General features: G+C 36.8%; 1 protein-coding gene across 4 annotated transcripts in view; it reads left to right on the forward strand.

Annotated features, from left to right (window-relative positions):
* LOC149069950 (uncharacterized) overlaps positions 1–23795 on the forward strand; it is a 304673-nt gene that overhangs the window by 262254 nt on the left and 18624 nt on the right. For 2 of the 4 annotated variants that reach the window (XM_089249957.1, XM_089249958.1), the window contains exons 2-4: positions 14473–14592; positions 21042–21199; positions 22336–22490. In XM_089249957.1, the coding sequence (XP_089106083.1) occupies positions 14473–14592; positions 21042–21199; positions 22336–22490 (433 nt within the window). Of the gene's footprint in view, positions 1–627; positions 3121–14472; positions 14593–21041; positions 21200–22335; positions 22491–23795 lie in introns of those variants that run through there. The other 2 variants (XM_089249959.1, XM_089249960.1) reach the window with 2 other exon arrangements.

A 23795-nucleotide genomic window follows, 5' to 3' on the forward strand; every position in this document is an offset into this window, starting at 1 on the left:
GTGATGAATTTAGTATGATTTTTCATGTTTACCAACGACGCTTAGGTATCGTGCATAATGGCCGGTAAAAATGGTAAATTTATCAAAATTGCCAAAAGTGTCGACGTAATAACCAGATTTATCGCTTTTATCTGTTACTGTGTCTCGTCGCGTCCACAACCGGTAAATATCCGTCGTCTCCGTCCATTTCATAATCGTGTACAGAGTCTTAGAAAAATCACTGTCATTTCCCCCCTTGCGTCGTCTTAAAGTAATTCCAAATGTCAAGACCAAGGAAGGGAAGAAAAATTCCAAGATCCCGACAAAGAAAAATGACAGTGTAACAAATTTCCGTACAATAACACCATGTCTAAGAAAGACAGAAGAACGGGCAGGAAAAAGACAAGTAAAAAAAATAGAACGTCATTTTGACTTCTCCCCGAATAGTATTCATTATTATTATCATCATCATCATCACGGCTACCCTGTGAAACTTGGTTCGAGTCCAGGAATGAGAGGAGTTAACGCTGCCGCTGCTGTTGATGCTATAATTAGCAGCTTCACTTTCTTTGCGGTGGGGGTCTATTTAGTCGAAAAAGAAAGACGGCAGGAGAGACGGTAGGAAAGAGACCATCGCGTTTTTGTGTATTTCCTCAGACTCACATGATGACGAGACACCTTCCACCAGAGAGGGGTCCTTCTTATCTCGTCCTACATGAATTAAGAAGCGTTTCAATCCATTTAAGTATTGATTCGAGGGTCCTCAATCATCATTAATGCCTTTGGATTCTGTGGCATCCAGCGTTTCGTGTGATCAGCTCCGTGCTAGAACCGATAAGATTCTGAGATGGAACTTATTTTTTGATCCAATGATCTATCCGAAATTGGATAGGAATTTTACTTCAAATTGCGGGTTGCTGTTTGGAATTTTATGATTTGTGGATGCCAGATGTGACTTTTCAAAATTGACAGTGAAAAAAATGATATTGTCATCCATCAAAGCTGGAACCTATTGACTGCATCCGTGAAAACTGGAATCTGACTACATCTGTGAAAGCTGTAATTTGTGGACTTTATCCGTGAAAACTGGAACTTTTTTTATCTGCATCCGCGAAAACTGGAATTTATTGATTCCATCTTGCCGTTGAGGTTATTGCGTTCATTAAGGATATAGATGAAGTTTATGCTGGATGGTGTTTTCAAGGTAATTTTTGATAATTCACGTCAGTATTAGCTCGTACGCCTTTTTTGTCAGAGCTAATGTTTCGGTCTTGATGGACAATCCGTTCAATAGATGAAATATTGATTAGATGATCCTCAATCGTCACTGGTGTTTCGGATTCTGTGGCATTCAATGAAAGAAACCTCTCTTTTTCAAGTTATTCATGGAGCGTTTCATGATCAATTTCCTGCTAAAACCGATAAGGTTGCAAGGTGGAATGTTTCTCTTTTGATTCAATGATTGATCCAAAATTGGATAGAAAATTTTTTTTATTTTCAATTTACCAGCTGGAGTTTTCGAAGTGAGCGATGAAAATTGTTGATGTCATCCGTAAAAACTTGAATTCATTGACTACATCCGTAAAAACTTGAATTCATTGACTACATCCGTTAAAACTGAAATTCATTGACTTCCATCTCACAAAAATGGAATTCGTTGACAGCGTCCTTCGAAACGAATTCATTGAATGCATCCCTAAAAACTGAAATTAATTGACTTCATCTATAAAATCTGTAATCTAATGACTACATCCGTGGAAATTGGAATTTATTGACTGCATTCGTGGAAACAACTTTTTTGACTCCATCTGTAAAAATTAATTTATTGATTTCATCCGTAAAAACTGGAATTCGTCTACTCTATCTTACCGTTGAAAATATCGGATTCATGAAGAATAAATAATAACGTAGATTATATTCAAGGTAAATCTTAGATGATTCACGTCAATATTGACTCGTATTGGTTTCTATCGCACTTGATACTTCGGTCTTAATGGACAGCCATTCGGGTGGGCTTCAAAAATGTAACAGTCGCATTTGCGCCACGAGAAGAATATATTCTCAGAAATATATGGCATTTTATGGACTTTATGGATATCTTCGATTTCTATAAGATGGCGAAGGGATCAAATTTATGACTATTGAAAAATGTCATCTATAGATGGTATCTTCCACGACTTTTCATTTGATAGTAAAAAAAAAGACATGAAAAGACTGCTAAGAGTTCCCGGAAACCACAATTTCATGCACTAGCAATGACATATAAGCCTCATTTGCATTCTACATGTACGCGGACGTGTATTTGTCTTTGGAATAATCACATCAAAAAGAATATCTCTCTCTGTTGAGTGACATACGCTGGCACGTGCGCGTATTGCTGAAATCGTGCATACGCTTAACGTGCATTGTATTGTGTTTAGACTTTCTTCTCTCGTAAGTTGCGGAACAAAGTGGACGAGAGTGTGTGTGTGTGTGTGTGTGTGTGTGTGTGTGTGTGTGTGTGTGTGTGTGTGCACGTCGGCGTTTTACGCATCGACTGCTGTATGCGTATCGCGTGCGTGTGGTTATTCGCAAATTGCACGCTTAAGTTTCATCATCATCATCATAGCAGTAGTACGTATGATATCGTCGTCGGATACCCTTGTACCCTCCGTTCAACGAGAAGTCGCTGAACCAAGCACAGGGTAGTTACCACCATCATCATCGATTGTTGGATGCCACTCGCTGGAGCGTGGTGAAACGCTACTTAGCTGCTGCCGCTCGTCACGAGCGATTTCTGCCGCGCTTGGACACTGAAAGTTACACCACACACAATGCACACACGCACGAGCTCTGAAAGAAATAAAACATAACCGGCGACGAATTACTTACCATCGGGTGCGATGACCAGCCAAGACAATGTGGCCGGTTCGTGATTACGATCAATTTACTCGGATGTGTTGACGGTACGTACTCGTGTTTGGACGGAAATAGATACGAGATACACAACACATGGCATGATCGATGCACGTGAGTGATAAACACGTTGAGTGAGCTTCGTGGGTTCCCTGTATGAGATTGATGCAATGATCATGTGAAAAAGACTACTCGAAGGATTATTAACGCACAAGCGGAAATGTCTTGTTTGCCTTTGAAATCCAAGTAAGTCTTTATCAATCTTGTATCGGGATACTGAGGACTAGAAACCGAAAACTGCGATTCAATTTTTTCTTTTGTATTCGATTATGTGTAGTTAATACTCATTTAAAAGCATTTCGAAATCATCTTAATGTGTGATTTTCATGTTACCTGTGGTCATTTTTTCATACCTTCGCGGAATAACTCGACACTATCGATCATATATGACAAACATTGAGGTTCGTATCATGCTCCAAGTCATATCATGAGTCCCATTGTTTCTCGTCAAATGGATTACTAATGTGTTCACATTAGTGATTCACAAGTTTTTCATTGTGTGTGTGTGAGATCTATATTCTAGAATTATTCGATCTATCTTCTTTAACTTTTTTTCTCCCACCGGAATACCGTCGATAGCAACTTAACATTTTCGAGGACTGGCAAGAAGTAAATGAATAGGTAGAAGTAATTTGTGCACCTGCAAAGTAAGAGAAATGCGTACCTATTACCTACATTAGGGATGCACTGCACGGCCTTTTCAGTCCATGAGCCAAATATGCGGTATTCTTACCTCTCACGGGCAGAAGTGTATGCAGGGAGGGGGCACAGGGGGACCCGTGCCCGCCCCCACAAACGCTCAAAAAATTAAAAGTACTTTCAAATGTTTTGAAATATTTAAAACATCGGGGTAAAACACCTTCATATGTTATCTTGATCAATCTTTTCATTTGAAAGGCTTTTTTGTAGGTTGGTTTATTGAAAATTTCCTGGAAAATATTTTGTGTGCCCTGCCCCCCTTAAAACTCCCCCCTCCAAAGGTCGATCCTGCGTACGCCCCCTGCTCACGGGCCAGAAACTGGGACATATCGGGTGACCATATGACCGGGGAATTTCCATAAATTGGCCGTTCCCGGCTATTCCATGAAAGGACCCGTTCTATTCCATAATTAAAGCTTACTTGATTTTTTTTCGATTTTTGTAATTTTCATAATTATGATTAGAGAAATGCAATGGATTAGTTTTAGTTTATTGCAGTAGCCCGAATTTGTAAATTTTTAGCAACTTTTGGCGATGGTTGGCAACATTAAATACCCTTGACAATTTCTTTGGCTGTAATTGGCAATCTCCTGTATGGATCCGGATTCGGAGTATTTTTATGAAGCAAATACTGGATCAATTTTTTCACTTGTGATATTTTCTACTTCCACTTAACCTCGTACGCATTCCTCAATTATCCATATTATTGCTTAGCTTTATAGGAAACTAGCAAAACATAAATTTATCAACATAACACATAATTAGAAATTTAAAAAAAAATTATATTTTTTCTCTCATATCTTCTATCGAAGTTAAATTTAAATGTAGCATTTTTCTTTTCTTCTTTTCTGTGGAAAAATATAATCGGACCCCGGATATTTCTTTCGGTATCGAATGCGTTTTTAATGTATTTGTTTTGGAAACGAGTACATTATGCAAATAAGGCTTTATAATGACTTCTATTTTGAGTCGATACGAGAAAAATTGCTAACACTGCTCTTAATATGTAAATTGCCCAAAAGATAAAGTTTTCTTCTACGAGCGTAGATTTGTTTACTTCCGTTCTACAAAATCATCTTTCGAAAAAAAAATTATGGAAATATTTTGAGTAAATATCGGTAAAATTTATCTAGTTACCTCGTTCTTGTATAGGCCTGCCTACTTGACGGAATTTTAGAGATCCTTGTATAAAATCAGACTTAATAATCAGCCGAAAATTCCACAATTCGGCAAATCCAATCTGGAGTACGGGATGTGGTAACGATTCACAGAGTATGTGAATACAAACTCTGAAGGACCTCCTAAACAGATCATGGCCCGCCGCACTGTTTCAATGAAGAGATTTTAGCAGGTGGTCGTAGAAGACCTGGGCCATGCTGGAAGCTATGCATGTATGTGTTGTGAATAAGGTTACCAACCGTTCTCCTTTAGGAGGACATGTTCTCTTTTTTTTTTTTTTTTGACATTTCAAGCGTCGTCTTACTTGTTTCGGAAAATTCGCCTTTTCGTCCTCCTTTTCGGGTTTCCAGGATTATTTTCAATTTTTTCTGAGGAAATATTTTTCTCCACTTTAAAACATAAATTTATTCATTGATACCGAGTGTTTTTGTGTTTTCCCCTCCCCCTTCCACACGCCTTCACCAATAACCATCGGAATTCCCAGAATTTTTTCTGTTTCTGCTTTTTTTTAGCGGTTCTGTTTTGCGAGTGGGAAAAATTTATTGTTGTGACCGGTTTTATTGGTCGGAATAGTGGCACCATCTATTGGGAAAATTGGATATGTGACGTCACTAAGGCTGCGTGTGCAAATGTTCTCCTTTCTCAGTCTTCGGAACATGCACCACTAGTTGTGAACCTAACGGGAAGTCTGTTTCTGTGCAATGCTGCTATCTACCGTCAATTTTTCTATCTATGAATGAAGAGTGTGTGTGTGTGTGTGTGTGTGTCGAAGCGTTCCCGAATGATGGGTGTATCCGAAAAATTCATTAATTTATGTGAAAATAAATTTCATATATACATAAATACGATAAGGAGTCTCGAATAAAATATCAATCATAAAATCGTCCAGTAATTGTACAATGTCTTTCGTAGACAGTAGCACAATAATCTTGCCTCGTACATGATAGAATCTGGAATATAGTAGTATATGAATATCCCTCGCTTCACGCGATTAATCGATTCCTCAAAATGATCCAACCAGGAATTCAACCAGCTGGTAAAAAAAAAAAGTGAAAATTTCAGAAAGTCAGTCTCCGGACCCCTGGGCTAGAGTTCAGTGAGATTCCTTCTTGTTCTGGCTCTCAATACCATGGACCCTCAGGAAAAACTGGTGTCCTGGTGGCACCATACTAAGCTGGAATTAAAAGCTTATGAAATTTACATATTCCTGAAAATCATAGAACCATATCTCATCATTTAGTCCCCTATAGACATGAGGCAACCGGGATGACCTACGCGTTAAGATGACTTTTTTTATGGACATTTCTGCTGTAATGTAGCTGTACTTTTTCTTACCATTTCATTTTAAAGGTTTGTTTCTTCACATCTGAAATTTTTTTTCATAGTTCTGTCACTCCCTTAATCACCTTTCGATAGCTTCCTCCCCTGACTAAGTTTTCCCCGTGGCCCCACTTAGAATAATCCAGGACCACAATGGGGGTCATAATCTCAGATTGAGAAACACTGATCTGTTACATATAAACATCTACGCGCGAGGTTTTGAGTGGATCAAATTTTCATGCCCTGTGTAATATATTGTAAATTTTCCGTACGCATTATTTCATAATTGCAACAGACATGGGTCATCGTTCCACCATTGATGCGAACCTTCACTAACATAGATAAGGTTTAGCCTTCGGTTTGATTATAAAGTATAACCATAATGTGGTTATAGTTAAAAAATTCTCTTATCATCCCCCCCCCAATAATATTTACTGGTTATTCGTCAGCGGAAAGTTGTGTTTTAATTATTTTTATTGGTGATGAGTCATCACGTGATACGGGGGGGAAGGGGCATTTTAAAGCTGATAATTCTGTGTGATATTTTAAGGGTTATACTTAAACAAATGACGTCATGGAAGGGGATGAACGAACCGAAAACTCATTAGCTTATCACGTGCAAAAATCTCTCTCTCTCTGTAAAAGTTGAGCAGAAATGATAAAACGTGGGTGTTTAACGCCCCCCCCCTTCCTCCTCCTTCCACTGAACACTTTTCCTGCGAGAAATTAGCTAATTTATCAAAAAATTTGAACGCCATTTCAAACATAGGTACCACCACGCGCGTTTGAAATATAAATATTTATCTTCGGAAATACCTAAATATACTTGGGGCTATATATCAAATGATCTGACGCACGACTATCTGTGACTATGTCGGACTTATTCAGTCGGTAATCGTCTAAGTATGCTCATGTTGTATGAGAGCGAGAGAGAGGCCACGGCATGTTAAGTGGAGATTGATCCTTGTATATATATATAAGCGTGGTATTTCATTATTAAACGGATCGTTGTGTATGTTGTTGTGATCTGCAAATCGATCATCGTCGCTTGCATAGAAATATACTTGCAAAAGAAAATAGGCTCTATTTCTCTCTCTCTCTCAGACTTGTAACTTGTAATGGTCTGTAATTCTCGTCCGAGGCTGAATATTTGCCGAATGAATAATGATTTCGGTTTGAAATTTCTACTGTGGTTTTAATAGATTTCGTACGGTAATAGGTTTTCCCTGCTAGAGTTACGTGATAGGGAGATATATTCAGGAAAATTTCGATTATGAGATGTTTTAGAGGTCCTGGGAATACAAATCCATTCAAAAATTTTCTCACGATGATTATACAGCAGGTATCTCGAATCTTTCAGATATATATTGCGGGCTAAATTAAAATTTTACATGAAGCCCGCGTTCCTTCGAGTTGTAGTGCGTTATTCAGAACTGTAAGATGTTGTCTAGATTCCCAAGAACTTTATGTTACGTACAGTGGCGTCTTAACCCTTAGCGGTCTGCAGGTTTTTTCGGCACTTCGTCGGTACAGTTCGTACTTTTTAACGCCACCACCACAATGAGGAAGGGGCCAATTGATGTTTGTCTCTTTGAAGTTTTAGAATAGCTAATGAGTTCTGATTATAAGCAGAATTCACGGGGTGGGGGGGGGGGAGGCCTTCCTATTACCGTAAAGGACCGTTGGGGCAATGAAGTACCGTCGTTTCTCGATGCGATCTTATGTCGTCGAGTTCACCTCGATATAAGACCGCAAAAGGTTAAGGTATCCAACTGCCTTTCGTGTTACTTTCTATGAAATGGCACTGGAGGGAACTTAATTAACATTTTTTGATAGAAAGTGTCTCGAAATTGTGAAAACAATAATGAAATTTTTGACCACTTATACGTCATTTTCTATGAAAAGTCGTTTTTATGTCAAATTTCAAAAAAATTTCATGTAGTATTCGAAACAAGATTTCATTCATAGAATTTTTTTTTTTGCAATATTTTGTTATTTTCACAGTTCATTCAGTCAGTACATTCATACAGATTTTAAATCAAAATTGAAAGGATTTTATAGAGTGCCCACCAAAAAAAGTTACACCCAAATCTGTTGACGTCTGAATTTTTCGAAATTTCATTCTAACATCTTTACATCTTTTTCATACAGGATGCATAGCAAACAGACTTCACTGGCGAACCATTGATCCTAGAGATATACAGTCGCCCCCCTCCCCGTATTCGTGGTTACGTTCGGGGAGTGGCCGCGAATAACCGAAACCATAGTTTTTTTAACTTTTAATCATAGTTTTTTAATTCCCCACTCTTTTTTTCTTGCATATATCGTTTATTGAACAGCATGAGAAGAGCAGGGTAACGCAGAGATATAAGGGAATGTAAAAGAGGGTGCAGCGATTGTTGGCGATCTTTTCTGAAAGAGCACTGCAATTTCTGTTTACCGTTTCTTCTTCATATCATCAAGTATGTTAGAGTATGTTGACAAGACTTCCTCTACCAATTTTTCTACATGTGAAGAGCGTACCATAGAGGGATCTACGTCATGAAAACAATCTATGGCTGATTTGAACGTGCGAAGCCCTTCCGCTATGTTACTCACGGTGTGTGTGAACTTGTCTTCCACTTCTTTATCTTGATCTTCTTCATCTGGTACCGCTTCAGTTTCAGGAGCAGTCAACTGCATTAATTGCTCCTCGGTCAATACCTCTGAATTGCTGTTAATTAGCTCTGTTCGACTTCTACATCCATATCATTGAACTTTTCTCCACCCACCTGTTTCGCTAACACGTGACAATAATGTGTTTTATAGTCTCTTCAGTTGGCTCTGTAGAAATGGTTGTGTCCTTTAGCGCACATTGTGACCAAAGATTAATTCAGCCTGAGGTGACTGTTTCTCTCTTGGGCTCTAGCAATGTCATTAGCGAGTCATTCAAAAATGAGCCGTCCTAAACATGCACAACTCAAATTTTGTATACAAAACACATGTGAATAACGATTCCTGAGCGTTGCAAAAAAAAAAAATTCAAAGAGGAAAGAAAACCCCGTGAATACGAAGGGGGTCGACAGTACTTGAAATTAGAAAAAGTTTCCAAATAACGTGTGGTACTCAAGTGTGCCATTCCCATGTTTGAAGGGGTTCTATAATTACTAAAATACTGGTCCCCCCCCCCCGTAACACTAATTAGGCAAATACATGCGATAGACCTTAGGTTATGGTTCATAACTTTTACGACATATGGCAGAATATCATATTTAAATTTTGTGATAATGGAATCAATAGATTTTTAGAAGTCATGTTTTAAATTCAAGTAAAATGTCAAAATTGCAGCATTTTTCGTAAAAACACGTTTAAAGTTTTTATTCACAGATTACTAGGAATATGGACGAGGTGCGAGTATGTTTTAGTACGAGTGGTTTTCCCTACTTAGAGTTACATAAGGCTATGTTGTTTATCAGAAAATTTCGGTTTGAGATGTTTCGGATGATCCTGGGAATACCAAACTCTTCGTAAATTTTCTCCTGGTAAATAAAACTTTTAGACCATTGCGGACTGAATTGAAATTTTGCCGTGGAATCCGTAGACTACCAGGTTTTAACCCTTTATTTGGCAACGTTGCTCTGGGCCAACGTGGTTTTCTTATATTTTTCAAGTAAACGCATTTTATATTTAGAGCTCGTTCCGCGATGATGCTTCTAAGGAACTCCCAAACATTCGATTTTTACTAATGAGATGTTCGTGAAGTTTCTATAATTCCCAACAGAATGGCTCAAAGGCACACTATTTCTTGACGAGCACGATTTTTTGATCCTTGCCTTTTGGAGGGAAATACCATAAGTGGAGGAGACCTATTGCTGTGCATTCTTCAACAGTGATAGAAAAGTGAGTTGGCAATCAATAAATGGCATTATTAAACTAAGCAAATCTATATAAATGTGTTACCATGAAGTGTAACATCCCATATTTTTTCAAATATTGACTCTTTTTTTTGTCATGTAATAACATTTAGGGTACCTCATTTGCTTAATATAAATAAGCCCACAAAATTGTTCTCTTTTGGATATTTCAATGCTTGCCAATTAGGGTTAAACGATATTTAGAATTATAAGCTGGTGTTAAGGATTCACAAAGACTTGATGTGCAGTTGCAGTTTAAGGAATGGGCCAGCGGGACCCACAAAAACAAATAATTTGGGTCGCTAATAATTGAAGGCTTTTACTTATTCTGAAATCCTTTTCTTCCATCAAATATGAATTTTTTTCATCGATTCAAGAACAAGTTCTTCTATCAAATATGAATTTTTTCATCGATTCTAGAAAAAATTCCAAGTCTGGAACAATTCTGAATTTATTTTCAATAATTGTAAAATTATTTCTCTCATTAAAACACTAAAATTATGCCTTTTTAATGATTCTTAAAATAATTTATTTTCGTAATTCTTTGAGTTGTTTCCTTCAGTAATTTTTTTAAATATTTCTTTCAATATTTCTTATTAATATCTTCTTAAATTATTTTATCTCTATAATTCTGATTTTTTTTCCAGCATTTCTGTAAATTATGTAGTTACGTATGTGCTTTTTTTTGAACACCGACTTTTCACTCCCGAAATATATGAAATCGATTGCCCTCAAAAAGTATCGGGACTCCTACAACAAAATGTTTAGAACTAACTTCTAGAAATAATTTTGAGGTCTCTGTAAGTATTTCATTTAACTAGGTCCGTGTTTCTCAAATTGTGCGTCGAGGGTCCTGGGGACGTCGCCAATCATTGTCAGGGGGCGTCGCGGTGAGCTGGCGATATTGATGCGGCGCGTGGCTCTTCATGCTTTAAAGAATGCGTGGTATCTATCAAACTGTGGTGGTCGAGTGGTTATAGTGCCGGACTCGTGATGCGAGGATCCGGGTTCGAACCCCACAGTGGTGGTCGGCTGAAGTTGGTTTTCTGTGGTTCCCAACTTCAAGGCGCAAATGCGAGCCGATCTCCCCGTTAAAAAGTCTCGCCACAGAGAGCAACAGTCCTACAACGGTAAATCATTCAACCGTAACACTTCACTCATAGTTAGAAAAACTGGGGGCAGATGACAGCACTACACATAACAAGCATTACACAGAAACAAACTTTACGTCAGGTTGCACTACACGTACACGCACATTCCCGCATGTACCGATTCGTTGGGGGGTTCCGCGGGGGGGGGGGTGCATGTGTGATGTAGCAGTAGTAGGTAGGGCTTCCAAAAAAAAATGGCTCGGGGATCCATGATGTTCTTAAGTCAGCCACCTCGTTGGGCAATTTGCCTGTTGTGGCGTTGTATTTGTATTTGTATATCAGATAAACGATGATAAGGGCAAGGGAGCCGCGGGTCACAAAAGTTTGAGAACCACTGAGCTAGTTGGAATTCAAATGCTGTCTGTACTGTCCACTACAGAGGAATCCAGAACTGAGAGGGATAAGTAGTAACTTATTCTTGTAATCAGCCCCCCCCCCCGATTATGTAGCACAACTGGCTTCTATAATTATGTCCCAGCTGGGATTCAAATTCACCAGAGACATAATTATCTTTCTCCAACCATCGGAATCGGATTTAAATAGTTGGTCCCGGTCTAATGGGCTCTGGTAGAGAACGATGATCGTGGTGTGACGGTCACGGTCGTGGCCTACACTGGCAGGAAGGCTGCTATTCTGAGGTTCGGAGAGATCGATGTTATTACATTATTTTTTACGTCATAAATTTACCATAAAACCAATATAGAAGATACACTGAAAGTCTAGACACCGGGAGAAAGACCACGTCAGTGTACGAGGATAGTGGTCAACACACACACACACGAGAAGTGACAATCCGAATGAAAAATTCGAAAAGTAGATACAAACTCAAACACCTGGTTCTCAACCTGTTTTTCTATGCTTCCGTGTTCCCCAGAAAGTACACTCGCTCCACTCAAGCACCTTGTGATTTCCAACCCACTTTTCCATGTTTTCATGTTTACCCCAGAAAGTACACGTCTCACTCAAGCACCTTCTTTTCCACAATCTTTCCCATATGCTTCAATTGCCTCCAGAAACTACACCCGTTCTACTCAATCGCCTTCCTGTGGTCCACTTAATCACCTTCTGGTTCTAGTGTTTCCCAGAAAGTGCACCCGTTCCTCGCAAGCACATTCTGGTTTCCAACCGGTTTCTCCCGTGCCTCAAATTCTCCACTCCCAGAAAGTACACCCGTTCCACTCAAGCATTTTCTGTGGGCACTTGAAGCTTGAGGAAAAACCAGTTGGGAACCAATGATTCAGTTTATTGCGAACGCGAAGCGTAGTTGTTATCAATCGAATTTGATAATACGTGATGAGACGACCGTTCTATAACAGTCACGATTGTTGTTTTTCTTTGGATATGTACGTGGTTGGGATTATCGATGACCTGTTTAATAATCGATAGACGCGAAAACAAAATTATTCCGTACCAAAACACTCTTGCTACAAAGAGGGAAAATATGGACTTGACATTCAACTAATGAATAATTTTAGTTATTCGGTCTGAATTTGTCATTCAGTGCGAATTCAATTATGAGATTAGAGAACAATTAATATTTATTTATCAGGACAAAAGAAAAACAGTTCGTGTTGCCAGATTACCAATTAGATAATCGTTGTACACGACAAATTACTATTCGGGCAAATAATAAGATAAAAGAAAAGACGACGCCATTATAATTTTGTAAAATATTTTTTTCCATACGGTTTCCCTCATAATTGATTGATTGAAGCAATCATTTTATATTCCACATATTCATTTGTATTCATAATTGAAGAATTTTTCTTCTGAAAGGAAATTATTTCATTCTTTTTTTTATTCATGAACTAGATTTTAATGGAGATTGAAAATTAATGGTTTTTTTCTTCCCGTTATTTGTTTATCACGGAATAATGGTTAAGAAAAGAACAAAATATTACTTTTCGACTCCAATATTTGGAATAATTATCGTAGTTTAATAACTACGATTTCTAGGAAATGGGAAACTAAATGTGTATTTTTCCTATGTGATGTTAAATAGGAGCTGGAAAGCTTATTTTAGCAGAGGTTAGCTTATTCCAGCAGTATGCTATATGCACCACCAGGACGTGACAAATCTCATTCGCGATTGAGATCAGAAAACTGAAATTGCCTCCTAAAATTTTCTGTGTATGATTGCTGGTTCAGGGACTTGAAATGTCAAGAAAATTAAAAATGATCAGAGAAAAATCAGGGAAAGTCAAGGAAATGAAAAATGGTCAGAGATTATTTACAAAATATTTAGCAAAAGTCATGGAAAAATTGAGTGAAAATAAAAAAACACATTTGGAAGGTTAAGATTTCGAATTATATTTCTTTCTTCAGGAGTTTTGGACAGGGAAATTATCTAGCGCATTTTGCTCCGAACCCAGTAATTGCAGTCTGAAGACAACACAAAATTATCGAAATTTATGATAGTATGTCACCGACATGTTTTTAGGTCACCGTGTCAGAAAAGTCTAAAAAAAAGTTTCAGACAATTTTTCTCAGGAAAAATACTACTATATAATTACTCCTAAGAAATTTGTCCGGCGTCCGATTTTTCTACCGATTTGACAAACTCTGATACGTATTGGTTACATTCGAGAGAATGTAACAATATATTTGTAAGGCTAGGTAACACTAATTTTCTAAAATAAATTTTATAAAACTTCTATAGTTTTAAATTACACTATAAAAGTTTTGTAAACGTGCTTTTATATAAAACTTGAAAAATAAAGCCAATAAACAGATCGGTTGCATTTGCTCGAATGTAATCAATCAGCTTATTGGTTGCATTTTTCAAATTTTACAAAAGCACTTTTACAAAACTTTTACAGTGTAATCCCGGCCTTAGAGAAGTGCCAAATCCAAGATGAAAGACGAAAACTTTTTTTTTTTTTGGAATTGTTGGGATGGTGATAAATCGGAATGATGTGGTCAGCGGGAGCCAAAAATAAGTCCCGCAGAGGTAAATATTTTTTCTGAGCCTCCCCTGAATAGCGGTTCCCATAACATTTGAATAAAATCATTCGTTATTCATAGTCCAATAACTATACTACTTGGTGTAAGGGGAGGTAAATGACCGTTATCCGACATTATATAATATATATGCAGTTATTACCGAAGACTTCTCAAAATTTGACGAAACAAATCGATTCATAGAGATTAAATTCAATCTCAATTCTCTTTAAGCATATGACCGATGTTCTAATATTGTACTTCGATAAAACATTTGTATTCATTTGTTAATGATAAATAAGCATTGAATTGTTGTATTATCAATCGTTGTGTAATCGTTTTCTTTTTCTTCACAGCCATGAGACGAAGATCTCCTCGTGGTTACCTCCAGTGGAATCCTGGGATTCCGGTGATTCTAGTTTGCCTTATGGATGGGAATCTGCTCTGGACAAAGACGGCAAAACCTATTACGTAAAGTAAGTTTATCAATCATAGTTCATTTTCTTGCGGTTTCATGAGTGTCGACGTATCAAAGTAATATTTATTGGACACACATTATCCATTGTTTCCACTATTTGAGTAATGGGAGGATTCATCAATCGTATGGACAGTTGGATCTATCTTAGGAGCTGTCGCGTCGTTATGATGAATAACTGTGCTGAGTATACCGATCGTACAGCAAAAATATTTGTCTTAAGATGTTTTCTATGCCATATTTGCGGACTAAAACTGAGGCATCAGTGTCCTGAAAACGGGAATAACACGTATTTCAGTAGCTTTTTTTTAGATTATCACCAATTCAAGAGTTTCAGCTTTGATATCGTAATTATTTACCACTTGTCCAATTGACTAGCTCAGTGGTAATATATCATTATTGTAAACGTAGATTCTAGTGATGTCACCATAAAAAGCACATTTAAGTTTTTGTTATAATTGAACTTCCACTACTCAGCTTAATTATACTGACACTATTATCCGACCTATGTAGCGCCCGTTGTGATGGACATATTTCATTGAAACTTGATATATATGTTATTTGGACCATGTGAAAAATATAACTGCTAAGCTAAACTAAAATGCCTCTTTTTCACCTGTTGGTCAAAAATTGAACTTTTTAAATTGAATATTTCTTTTCCCTCATGGTCCATATATCTTATATACAGTACCAAGTTTCTTCAAAATTCCTTCATCAGAATGGGCGCTACATACGTCTGAGTAGTGTCAGTTTATTTTATACCCACCCTGCATAATTTCTCTCATGAACATAATTTTAATTCTTCGTTTAAAAAATTCTACTAAATCTTGTTGAAAATATGAGAAAAAAACGAAAAATTACCGTAACACGGAAATATCCCGTAAAAAACGGGTCATGTGGTCAATCTTTATATACAGTGCAAGTTTCTTGCCCGCGGACTGAAAATGTTGTGCACCCCTAGCGTAACGGATCTTTCTTCTTTCCAACCGAGCACAACTCAGGTCTATCACCATTTATGGGCAATTTACTACCTAGTGAGTTGTGCCGGAGGTCTAATTGTGTGTGTACCTAACAGTCTGGGTGAATGTAGTGTTGTGTTTGGTTTTTCAGTGCCGCCATCTATATTTCAGAAGTGAAGTGAGTGATGTGTAGTGACTGAATATTTGTACTGTTTGAATTACTGTTGCTCTCTGTGGCGAGACTTTAACGGGGAGATCGGCTCGCATTTGCGCCTCGAAGTTGGGAACCACAGAAAACGAACTTCCGCCGACCACCACTGTGGCGACGGTGGGGCTCGAACCCGATGCGAGTCCGTCACTATGACCACTCGACCACCACAACGGCGGGCGTAACGGATTGCAGTTATGCTCCGTGTCCTCAACTGTTAAACCAAGTTTTCCTAGGGGTAGAATTTCTGCGCCGTGTGCAGCGTGCTGATTGGTTAAAAACTTGAAATTCAGGTTTTTTTTACCAATCAGAGTTTTTACGCTGCACGCACTGTAGAAACCTGCTTCTAGGAAAACCTGGCTTACTGTTTTATGGCATCTATAAACTGTATACTTCTTTATAAATCACTCTATAGTTTTGGTGTAGTGACAGTTCCAATTGCAAAAAAGAACTTAAGAATAGAAACTTTTTTAATAGTATCAGAGATGTGTAGCTATTTATCCTCAAATTCCTGACTTGGAAATGCGTTTGTATAATGGGACTCTAACATTGCTCGCTTTCTAGCTTTAGCGAAAATATTTATGTGTTTTCTCTATGTATATGTCTCACGTTAATTATACAAAATATATCTTCACTCTTATTTCTCACTTTCGGGTACAGACCAACGTTCTCGAAGAGTAGTTCTTTACGCACAAAGTTTTCTCGGCAGGAATCTTCCCTTCACCCCCCCCCCTCCCCCCCACCTCCGCATCCAGTATGCAAATTTCAGTGTAAGAGATGAGAGGAACGAAGCAAATGCCCCGATGGTAATTAAGATCATCGAGGTGAAAAGTTGGTGCTGCCACTGAAATGGTATCCAATGGAAATGAATGCCAGAATAAAAGTTGGCGGGAGGGGGGGGGGGAAAGGAATAAGAATGTGTGGAACAAAGACACACATTCGGGCTGTGGAAAACACACACATACACGGTGAGAGGAGAATGTCTTCTTTTAGGCTTTTCACGAGAGAAGTTGTTCTGATAAACGGAAGCCGGAATTTCTCTCGGAAGCCTCTTATTCTTGTCGAAGGTCGGAGAGTTTCTCTCAAAGAAGCTTCTTTTCGCTGCCCAAAGAGACCTGGAAATCGACCCCCCCCCCCCCCCACCTTGCAACGGAAATTTGCTGCAGGAAAATTACTTTTCTCGTTTCTTTCGTTCTTCCAATTTTCTTATTCAGTATGGTTTTTTTTCCTTGCACTGTCTCCTGGTAATGCTGGGAAGAGAAATAAGAAAACTCTGTTAGTTTTTCTTCGATGCAATTCTTTCTTTTATATATATATCCTAGTTTTTTGTTTTTTGGAACTGGAAATTTATGATTCTGGGCGTTTTATTTTATTTATTTTTTGTATAAAATTTGGTGAAATGGAAAGAAAAAAAAATAGTTTAATTTATTATATATCGTGTAAGACAAAACAGATGTCGAGTTTTGTATATTTTGTCGTTTGGATCAACATAATGATGGTTTTCTTTTTCGATTGTGGATACACATTTTGTACGTATTGGAATCGATTTTAGTTTTTTCCATCATTAGCATGAGAACATTTATTTTAGAGAAATAGCCCCCTCCCAATGCAGACTATTGTATCGATTTTTACGTTCGGTGTGAGATCGGCTCCAAACTGTTCAATCTAAACAACCCTGAAATGCCATAAAATTATTCTGAAATTAGGCATTTATAGTGCGGTGCGAAGACTTGATTAAGAGATTTACTAACTTAATTTTTCATTTAAGAATTTGAATTTCTTTTCACTTCGATTTTTTTTTTTCTCAAATAAATTATAATTTTCACTTCTAACTTTTTGTATGTATTTCTTTATTATCAATTTGTATTTGCTTATTTTATTTACTTCATTTTTTAAACAATCTGTTTCTCTTTATTGTTTATGGTTTTCCGCATTTTTTTAGCTTTTTTTATTTTATTTTTCAGTTTCACTTCATTTTCTATATTTTTAATTATTATTTCATTCTATTTATTTGCACTATTTGCTTCATTTTATTTTTACTTTTTTATGTAATTTTATTTTTACTTTTTTATGTAATTTTATTTTTACTTTTTTATGTAATTTTATTTTTACTTTTTTATGTAATTTTATTTTTACTTTTTTATGTAATTTTATTTTTACTTTTTTATGTAATTTTATTTTTACTTTTTCATGTAATTTTATTTTTAGTTTTTCATGTAATTTTAGTTTCACTTTTTTATGTAATTTTATTTTTACTTTTTTATGTAATTTTATTTTTACTTTTTTATGTAATTTTATTTTTACTTTTTTTATTTCATTTTATTAATTTCTACTTCTTTAGTTCATTCTTTTTATACGATTTTCTTTTTTTTTTTTACTGAAATATTTGTTTCTCTATTCTATAAAAAAATTGCTTTTTTAATTTTTTTTTTCTTTGCATTCAGGATGCTATTTAACTTTATTCATTCATTTTTCATATTTGTAATTTGTACTTTATTTAAAACTTATGTTCATACTAATTTTTTTTTCCCACCTAATTTGTCCTTTTTTTCCAAACGTCCCATTGTTTTATACATTAATTACTTTACTGATTTCTTTTCCCTAACTTGTAACTTGTGGAAAAAAGTTAATTAAAAAATATAAATACATTTTTTTTCGTTTTTTGTATAACAAAAAAAATCTTTCTTTTTCCCAATTTTTTTTTATTACACATTATCATTGTATTAATTTTTTTCCTTTACCTTCCAAATATTTTTTATCATCAATTTTCATCAGTTTTATGAATTATTTCATTTAATTAATTATTTTATAAAAAAATGTCCGTTATTTTATATTTTTTTAGTATAATCTTCAGTTTTTTTCATTTTTTTTCACACGAGTATTATTATTGAACATGATTTTTCTCAATTTTACTTCGGTATTAAATTTTTTTACAAATTAATTATTCAATAACTGTATGAGTTTTGCCTTTCGTTGCATCATCGGTATCTAATTCCGCCATATATGAAAATTTCTTGCTTTTTTAGCATATTTCTGTATAAATTATTCGAAAAAATTCTCTGTTGGGACTTAAACCCTGGTGAATAGGGAATAGAAATCCATTCTGAATCGCATTGATAATTTTCATAAAAGAGCAAAGCTTTCTTTCAAATTGGCAAAGAACGGAAAAGGATCTGGTCTTTAGACCCCGAGCAAATTTTTACCGATTAAGACTAAGTTATTAAGTATTTCCCCATTACTGTTATTATTTTCTGTAAATACTGATGTCAAAATATAATTTTCGAGAAGATTAAAAACTCTTGTTCCTCCAATGAATGGAGGGGAAATAAGGCTTAAAGAAGCATCAAAGAATTTCATCGTGATTACTCATTCATCGGAATATCGTTTTCATTTACTTTTTTCACTGTTTTTTTGGGAATTGAAATTTCGAACCATTCGTCATAAAAGAACAATTTTTTATTCATTTATTTTTCATAACATGTTCTTCCTGCAAAAAGGATTTATTTCGCGGAATTCCGGATTATTTGATGGAAAACAAGTATTAATTTCCCGAGTGAATTCGGATAGAAAGAGTGCTTCTCTTTTGAAATTTTAATTTTTTTTCCCCCTTTATTTGAATTTCAAAATACTTTATTATACATTTGTTTGTTTGTTTGTTTTTTTTTTTTTCAGTAGAGGAAAAATAAACTTTTTGATTAAATTTCATTAAATTTCTTGTTTGAATATCAATCGGTTGTTTATATCGTGATTGAATCTCGGTTTTGGATTCATGCATCTTAGTTAGTGTATGATATGCAGGGTGTCCAACTCTTATCGTTGTGCAATGGCGATTTCCTGAACCGTTGGTTTTAGAGACGACTTTCAATTGAGAAAAAAATGTTTCAAATTATGCCGCCCGTCATCTCAAATGCTGTTCAAATGAAAAAAAAAAGTTAATAACCCTTTTAGCGGTAATCCCGAGATATCTCGTCAAACTTGATCTGCTTTATTTCAGCCACACCGAAATTCCTCGGCTTCTAAAAAACGCGTTAAAGTTGTATTTACAGTAAAGCATATTTTTCATTCCCCCCACTCCCCAAATCAATCAACCCCCTCTCTCCTCCAGTAGGCGGTGTCATCCCTTGTTCAAGGTTATATAAGAGAAGGGGCGAGAAAAGAAACTGAGGGCTTTTCTCTTTCTTTCAGCACATTAAAGAAATATACACTCACTATAAATAATATCGAAGGTTTTTTCCCCCCGAAAAAAGTATTTCTGTTCCTATTGAAAGTGTCACACGTCATGGCAGGTGTCTTTGCATCATAGCGAGGGAAATATAAGCGATGAGCAGAGTAAATTTTCTTACTTGGGGGGTGGGGGGGGGAGAGAAAGAAGCAGTTATCAGCTCGCAATCGGGAAAAAAAAGTCTTCTAGAAAATAGGTGGCAATCTATGAAGGTTTCGCAATTTCAAATGTGGTAGTTATAATGCGGATCAGGAAATTTCTAAAAACCACTTAAAGGGTGGAAATTCAGAATTTATGAACAAAGTTATTGTTTGTTTATCCCCAAAATTTAAGGTATATGTGGGGGTCTACCGCACTATACGGATCAGAGACATGGACCATAAACAAGAGAGGCGCGAAACGATTGTAAGCGCTGGAGATGTGGTGCTGGAGCGCATAAGCTGGACACTGAAAAGGTCTAATTCACAAGTATTAAAACAGGTTGGAGAGAGTCACCAAATCCTGAAAAGGATTAAATACAACAGACGCCTACACTGGTTGGGACATGTTCTCCGTCACGGTAGTGTGATGGAAGGCAGGATAGAAGGGGGGAAGGCCCAGAATATCACCTGGATCTCAACGCTATGACGGAGAATCTGCCATCTATAACCAACTAAATAATAAAGCCCAAGACAGAGATGAGTGGCGGCTGCTCAACAAGGGGGCGAACCAGTCTTAGGACTGATGTACCATTGATGATTATATCCCCAAAACGCGGGGCTCGGTGCTGCCGCATACCCCCCCCCCCCCCCAAGGGTTATCTGGGTCTAATGGTGGTGGTAATTGTCCAATGAAATTTTTGTGTCTGATTTTATTTGGACAATTTCCCACTTATAAAAGTCGAAAAACTGCATAATTTCGGATTTTACCCGAGATGCGGCATATTTCTTCCAGAAATTACGGAGATATAGTTTTTTTACAATTAGTTTTAGAAATCTTCATTTGTTAAATTAATTCATATTGCATGTATTTTTTGGTCAGTGACTGTACAGTAATGTTTTGGATGTGTATTGTTTTGACAGTCACGTGAACAAAACAACGACGTATGAAGACCCGAGGAAAGAAGTCGACGACGAACCGCCGCAACCGCGAGAAGTGGAACTGGTTCGAGACCCCCACCTTGGGTTCGGTTTCGTTGCCGGGAGCGAAAAGCCCGTCATCGTGCGCTTTGTTACGGAAGGTATGTACATAGAGGGTGTTTCAAAAAAACATGTTCAAACAAAGTTTTAAGAGGTGGTACAGTCTAATCTCGTTTTAACAAATACCGTTATAGCGAAAAAAAACTCGTTGTAACGGAAACTTTTCTAATCCCCAAATAACGCGAAATTCACGCTTTTCATTAATTCCTCATATTTGATCCAATTCTAGAAGGGGCACCGAAATGCATGGGTACCCCGGGTGGCAAAATATCCAGTTGCGGCTTTTGGTATTCCTCTTAAAGCACAAATATAGTGCACGCCGGTTTCCGATTTTGCTAGTCGGCGCCGTTATAGATTGGTTAGAAGCTTGAAAATCGGGTTTACAACGTCGGGTTTTACTTTATTCGGAACGGCGCCGACTCGCAGAATCTGAAACTAGGGTGAACTATGTTCGTACCCTTCGAGTAGTTTTGCTGCATTAAGGTTCAAACCTAATTTTATAATAAAAAAAAACCAAGCGGCACAGTCCAATAGTCTCAGATCACTCGAGCGGCCCGCGGCACATTTACAGATGACTTAAGGGACCTGCGGCGCTGTACCAGATCACTTAATTGAGTAACCCACGACACATTTTTTTAATGGATGAAATGGCCCTTACTCCCCGAAAGGTTAAACACCCTTGTATTAAATAGAACGCTAGTTATAAGAAATCCGTGCTTTTGAAAATTTAATTCCTTTTATTTACGGGATCTCTGAGTTTCCTAAATTTTTTTAAGGTGAAATAATAATATATCATGTCCGAGAAGAAACCTATTTTGGACACTCGAGAGAGCGTGTTGATTCGGGAAGAGTAAGTACATCGAGGAAACTCGCGTCGCTGCGCTGCGCAAACTCTCGTACAGAGAGCCAAAATGTCGGATATCATCCTAAATTATGTCTGACAGAACTGTCTCGGGTTATTTTCTCTTAGAGACTAGAAAGTTTTGCGCGAGCTAACTGAGAAAATTTCTGAAGAAAACTTCAGCAGCGGCGCTGGTTCTCTAGTGTAGTGTAAGGAAGTTTCCGTCCGAACAACATTACATCACTTTTGATTCCACTCTTCAAGAAAATGAATCGGCGTGTGTATTTATGTGGTTAATGGGATATTTTTTTTTGTTTTTCATTCTCTGAATTCCAGGTGGACCAAACGAACACAAACTTCTACCGGGAGACCAAATCCTAAAGATAAACGGAGACGATGTGATGAAAGCTCCACGGGAACACGTTATAGAAATGATTAGGTCCTGTAAGCAGTCTGTGACATTAACCGTTTGCCAACCGCATACAAATAACGTGAGTTGCTGCTTTTGTTGATTTATTCCTTCCCCAAGTTATTCAAAAATTAAGAGAATATTTATTTATTCAAATACACCGAGCTACAGAGAGAAAACAATCCGATTACAGCAAGGTAAGGCATAAAAATGTAAATACAATAAAGAGTCAAACCGGATCAGAGGAAATGCAAAAACAAAAATACAATATAAATAAAAACAAACACAAGTCAATAAAAAATAAGTAAAGTGAAGGCCTATATATAAAATCACCGGATCAATGAAAAATAAATAAAAGCACACGTCCATCAAAATAAACAAAAAACGAAATGTTTTTGCAATCGCATACAATGAATCATTTGCAGAAGAAAAAAATCGCTCATCAATCGGGGGGAGAAGAAGCTCTTTGAATTTACCAATAGGTGTTATAAATACAGTAAATCTTCGATTAACCGTCCGGACCGGGTCTGTGACGGATAACCGAATAGACGAATGACAGAAATCTATTAATACATATGTACAGTAACGTGATTTCACTGTGGGCTTGGAACGAAAATGAAAATAAAATCCTTTAAAAGTGTGAATATTACATACATATATATTGTATTTAACTTCAACATATGGTCAGACCAGGCAGTGGCGACATTAAAAATAGCGTCCTTTATGATGTATCTCTTCCAAAATCCTTTGTCAGTCATGACATCATCAGATGAAAGCAAGCCTTCTCGATAAAAAGCTTTTCTGTAACGTCGCTTCATAATTTCCATTATGCCCTGGTTCGTATGCTGGATAAGTAGGGTTAGTGTATTTTCAAAAGCCGGGGGGGGGGGAACGCCCCCCCCCCCTAAATGACGGGCCTGGCGCACAGGCAATGCATTATACTTAAATTTTTGATAGCACGTGGTTTTTGGATTTACCAATTACAAGTGGAATCTATGATTGTCAGTGGCATTTGCACAGACCATGGCAATGATCCGATCTTTTTGGACCTTAAAACCTGGAGCTGTTTTTTTCCGCATTTTTTTAGATAATGACGGAATCATCAGCAAATAATAAGCAACTGTGAAAAGCAGCTGCAAGGTCATTAGTAAATAAGAGAAACAGCGAGGGTCTAAGTTTGTACTTATATACTAATTTTTTTCAGATTTTTCAAAAATTACTGGACAGAATTTAATGAAATTCGGTATGTATTTAGATATGTATGTATGTAGATTTTATTCTATATAGCCCATGGATATCAAACTGGTGGCCCTCAAAGATGCTCGAGACGTCCTGACAACATCCGAAAATTAACATTTTTATTTTTTTTAAAAAGCGTTTCAATTTT

The sequence above is a fragment of the Pholcus phalangioides genome, unplaced genomic scaffold (assembly GCF_987345545.1).
Source record: "Pholcus phalangioides strain wild (caught in Gottingen) unplaced genomic scaffold, Ppha-v1.0 ptg000022l_1, whole genome shotgun sequence".
NCBI lineage: Eukaryota > Metazoa > Arthropoda > Arachnida > Araneae > Pholcidae > Pholcus > Pholcus phalangioides.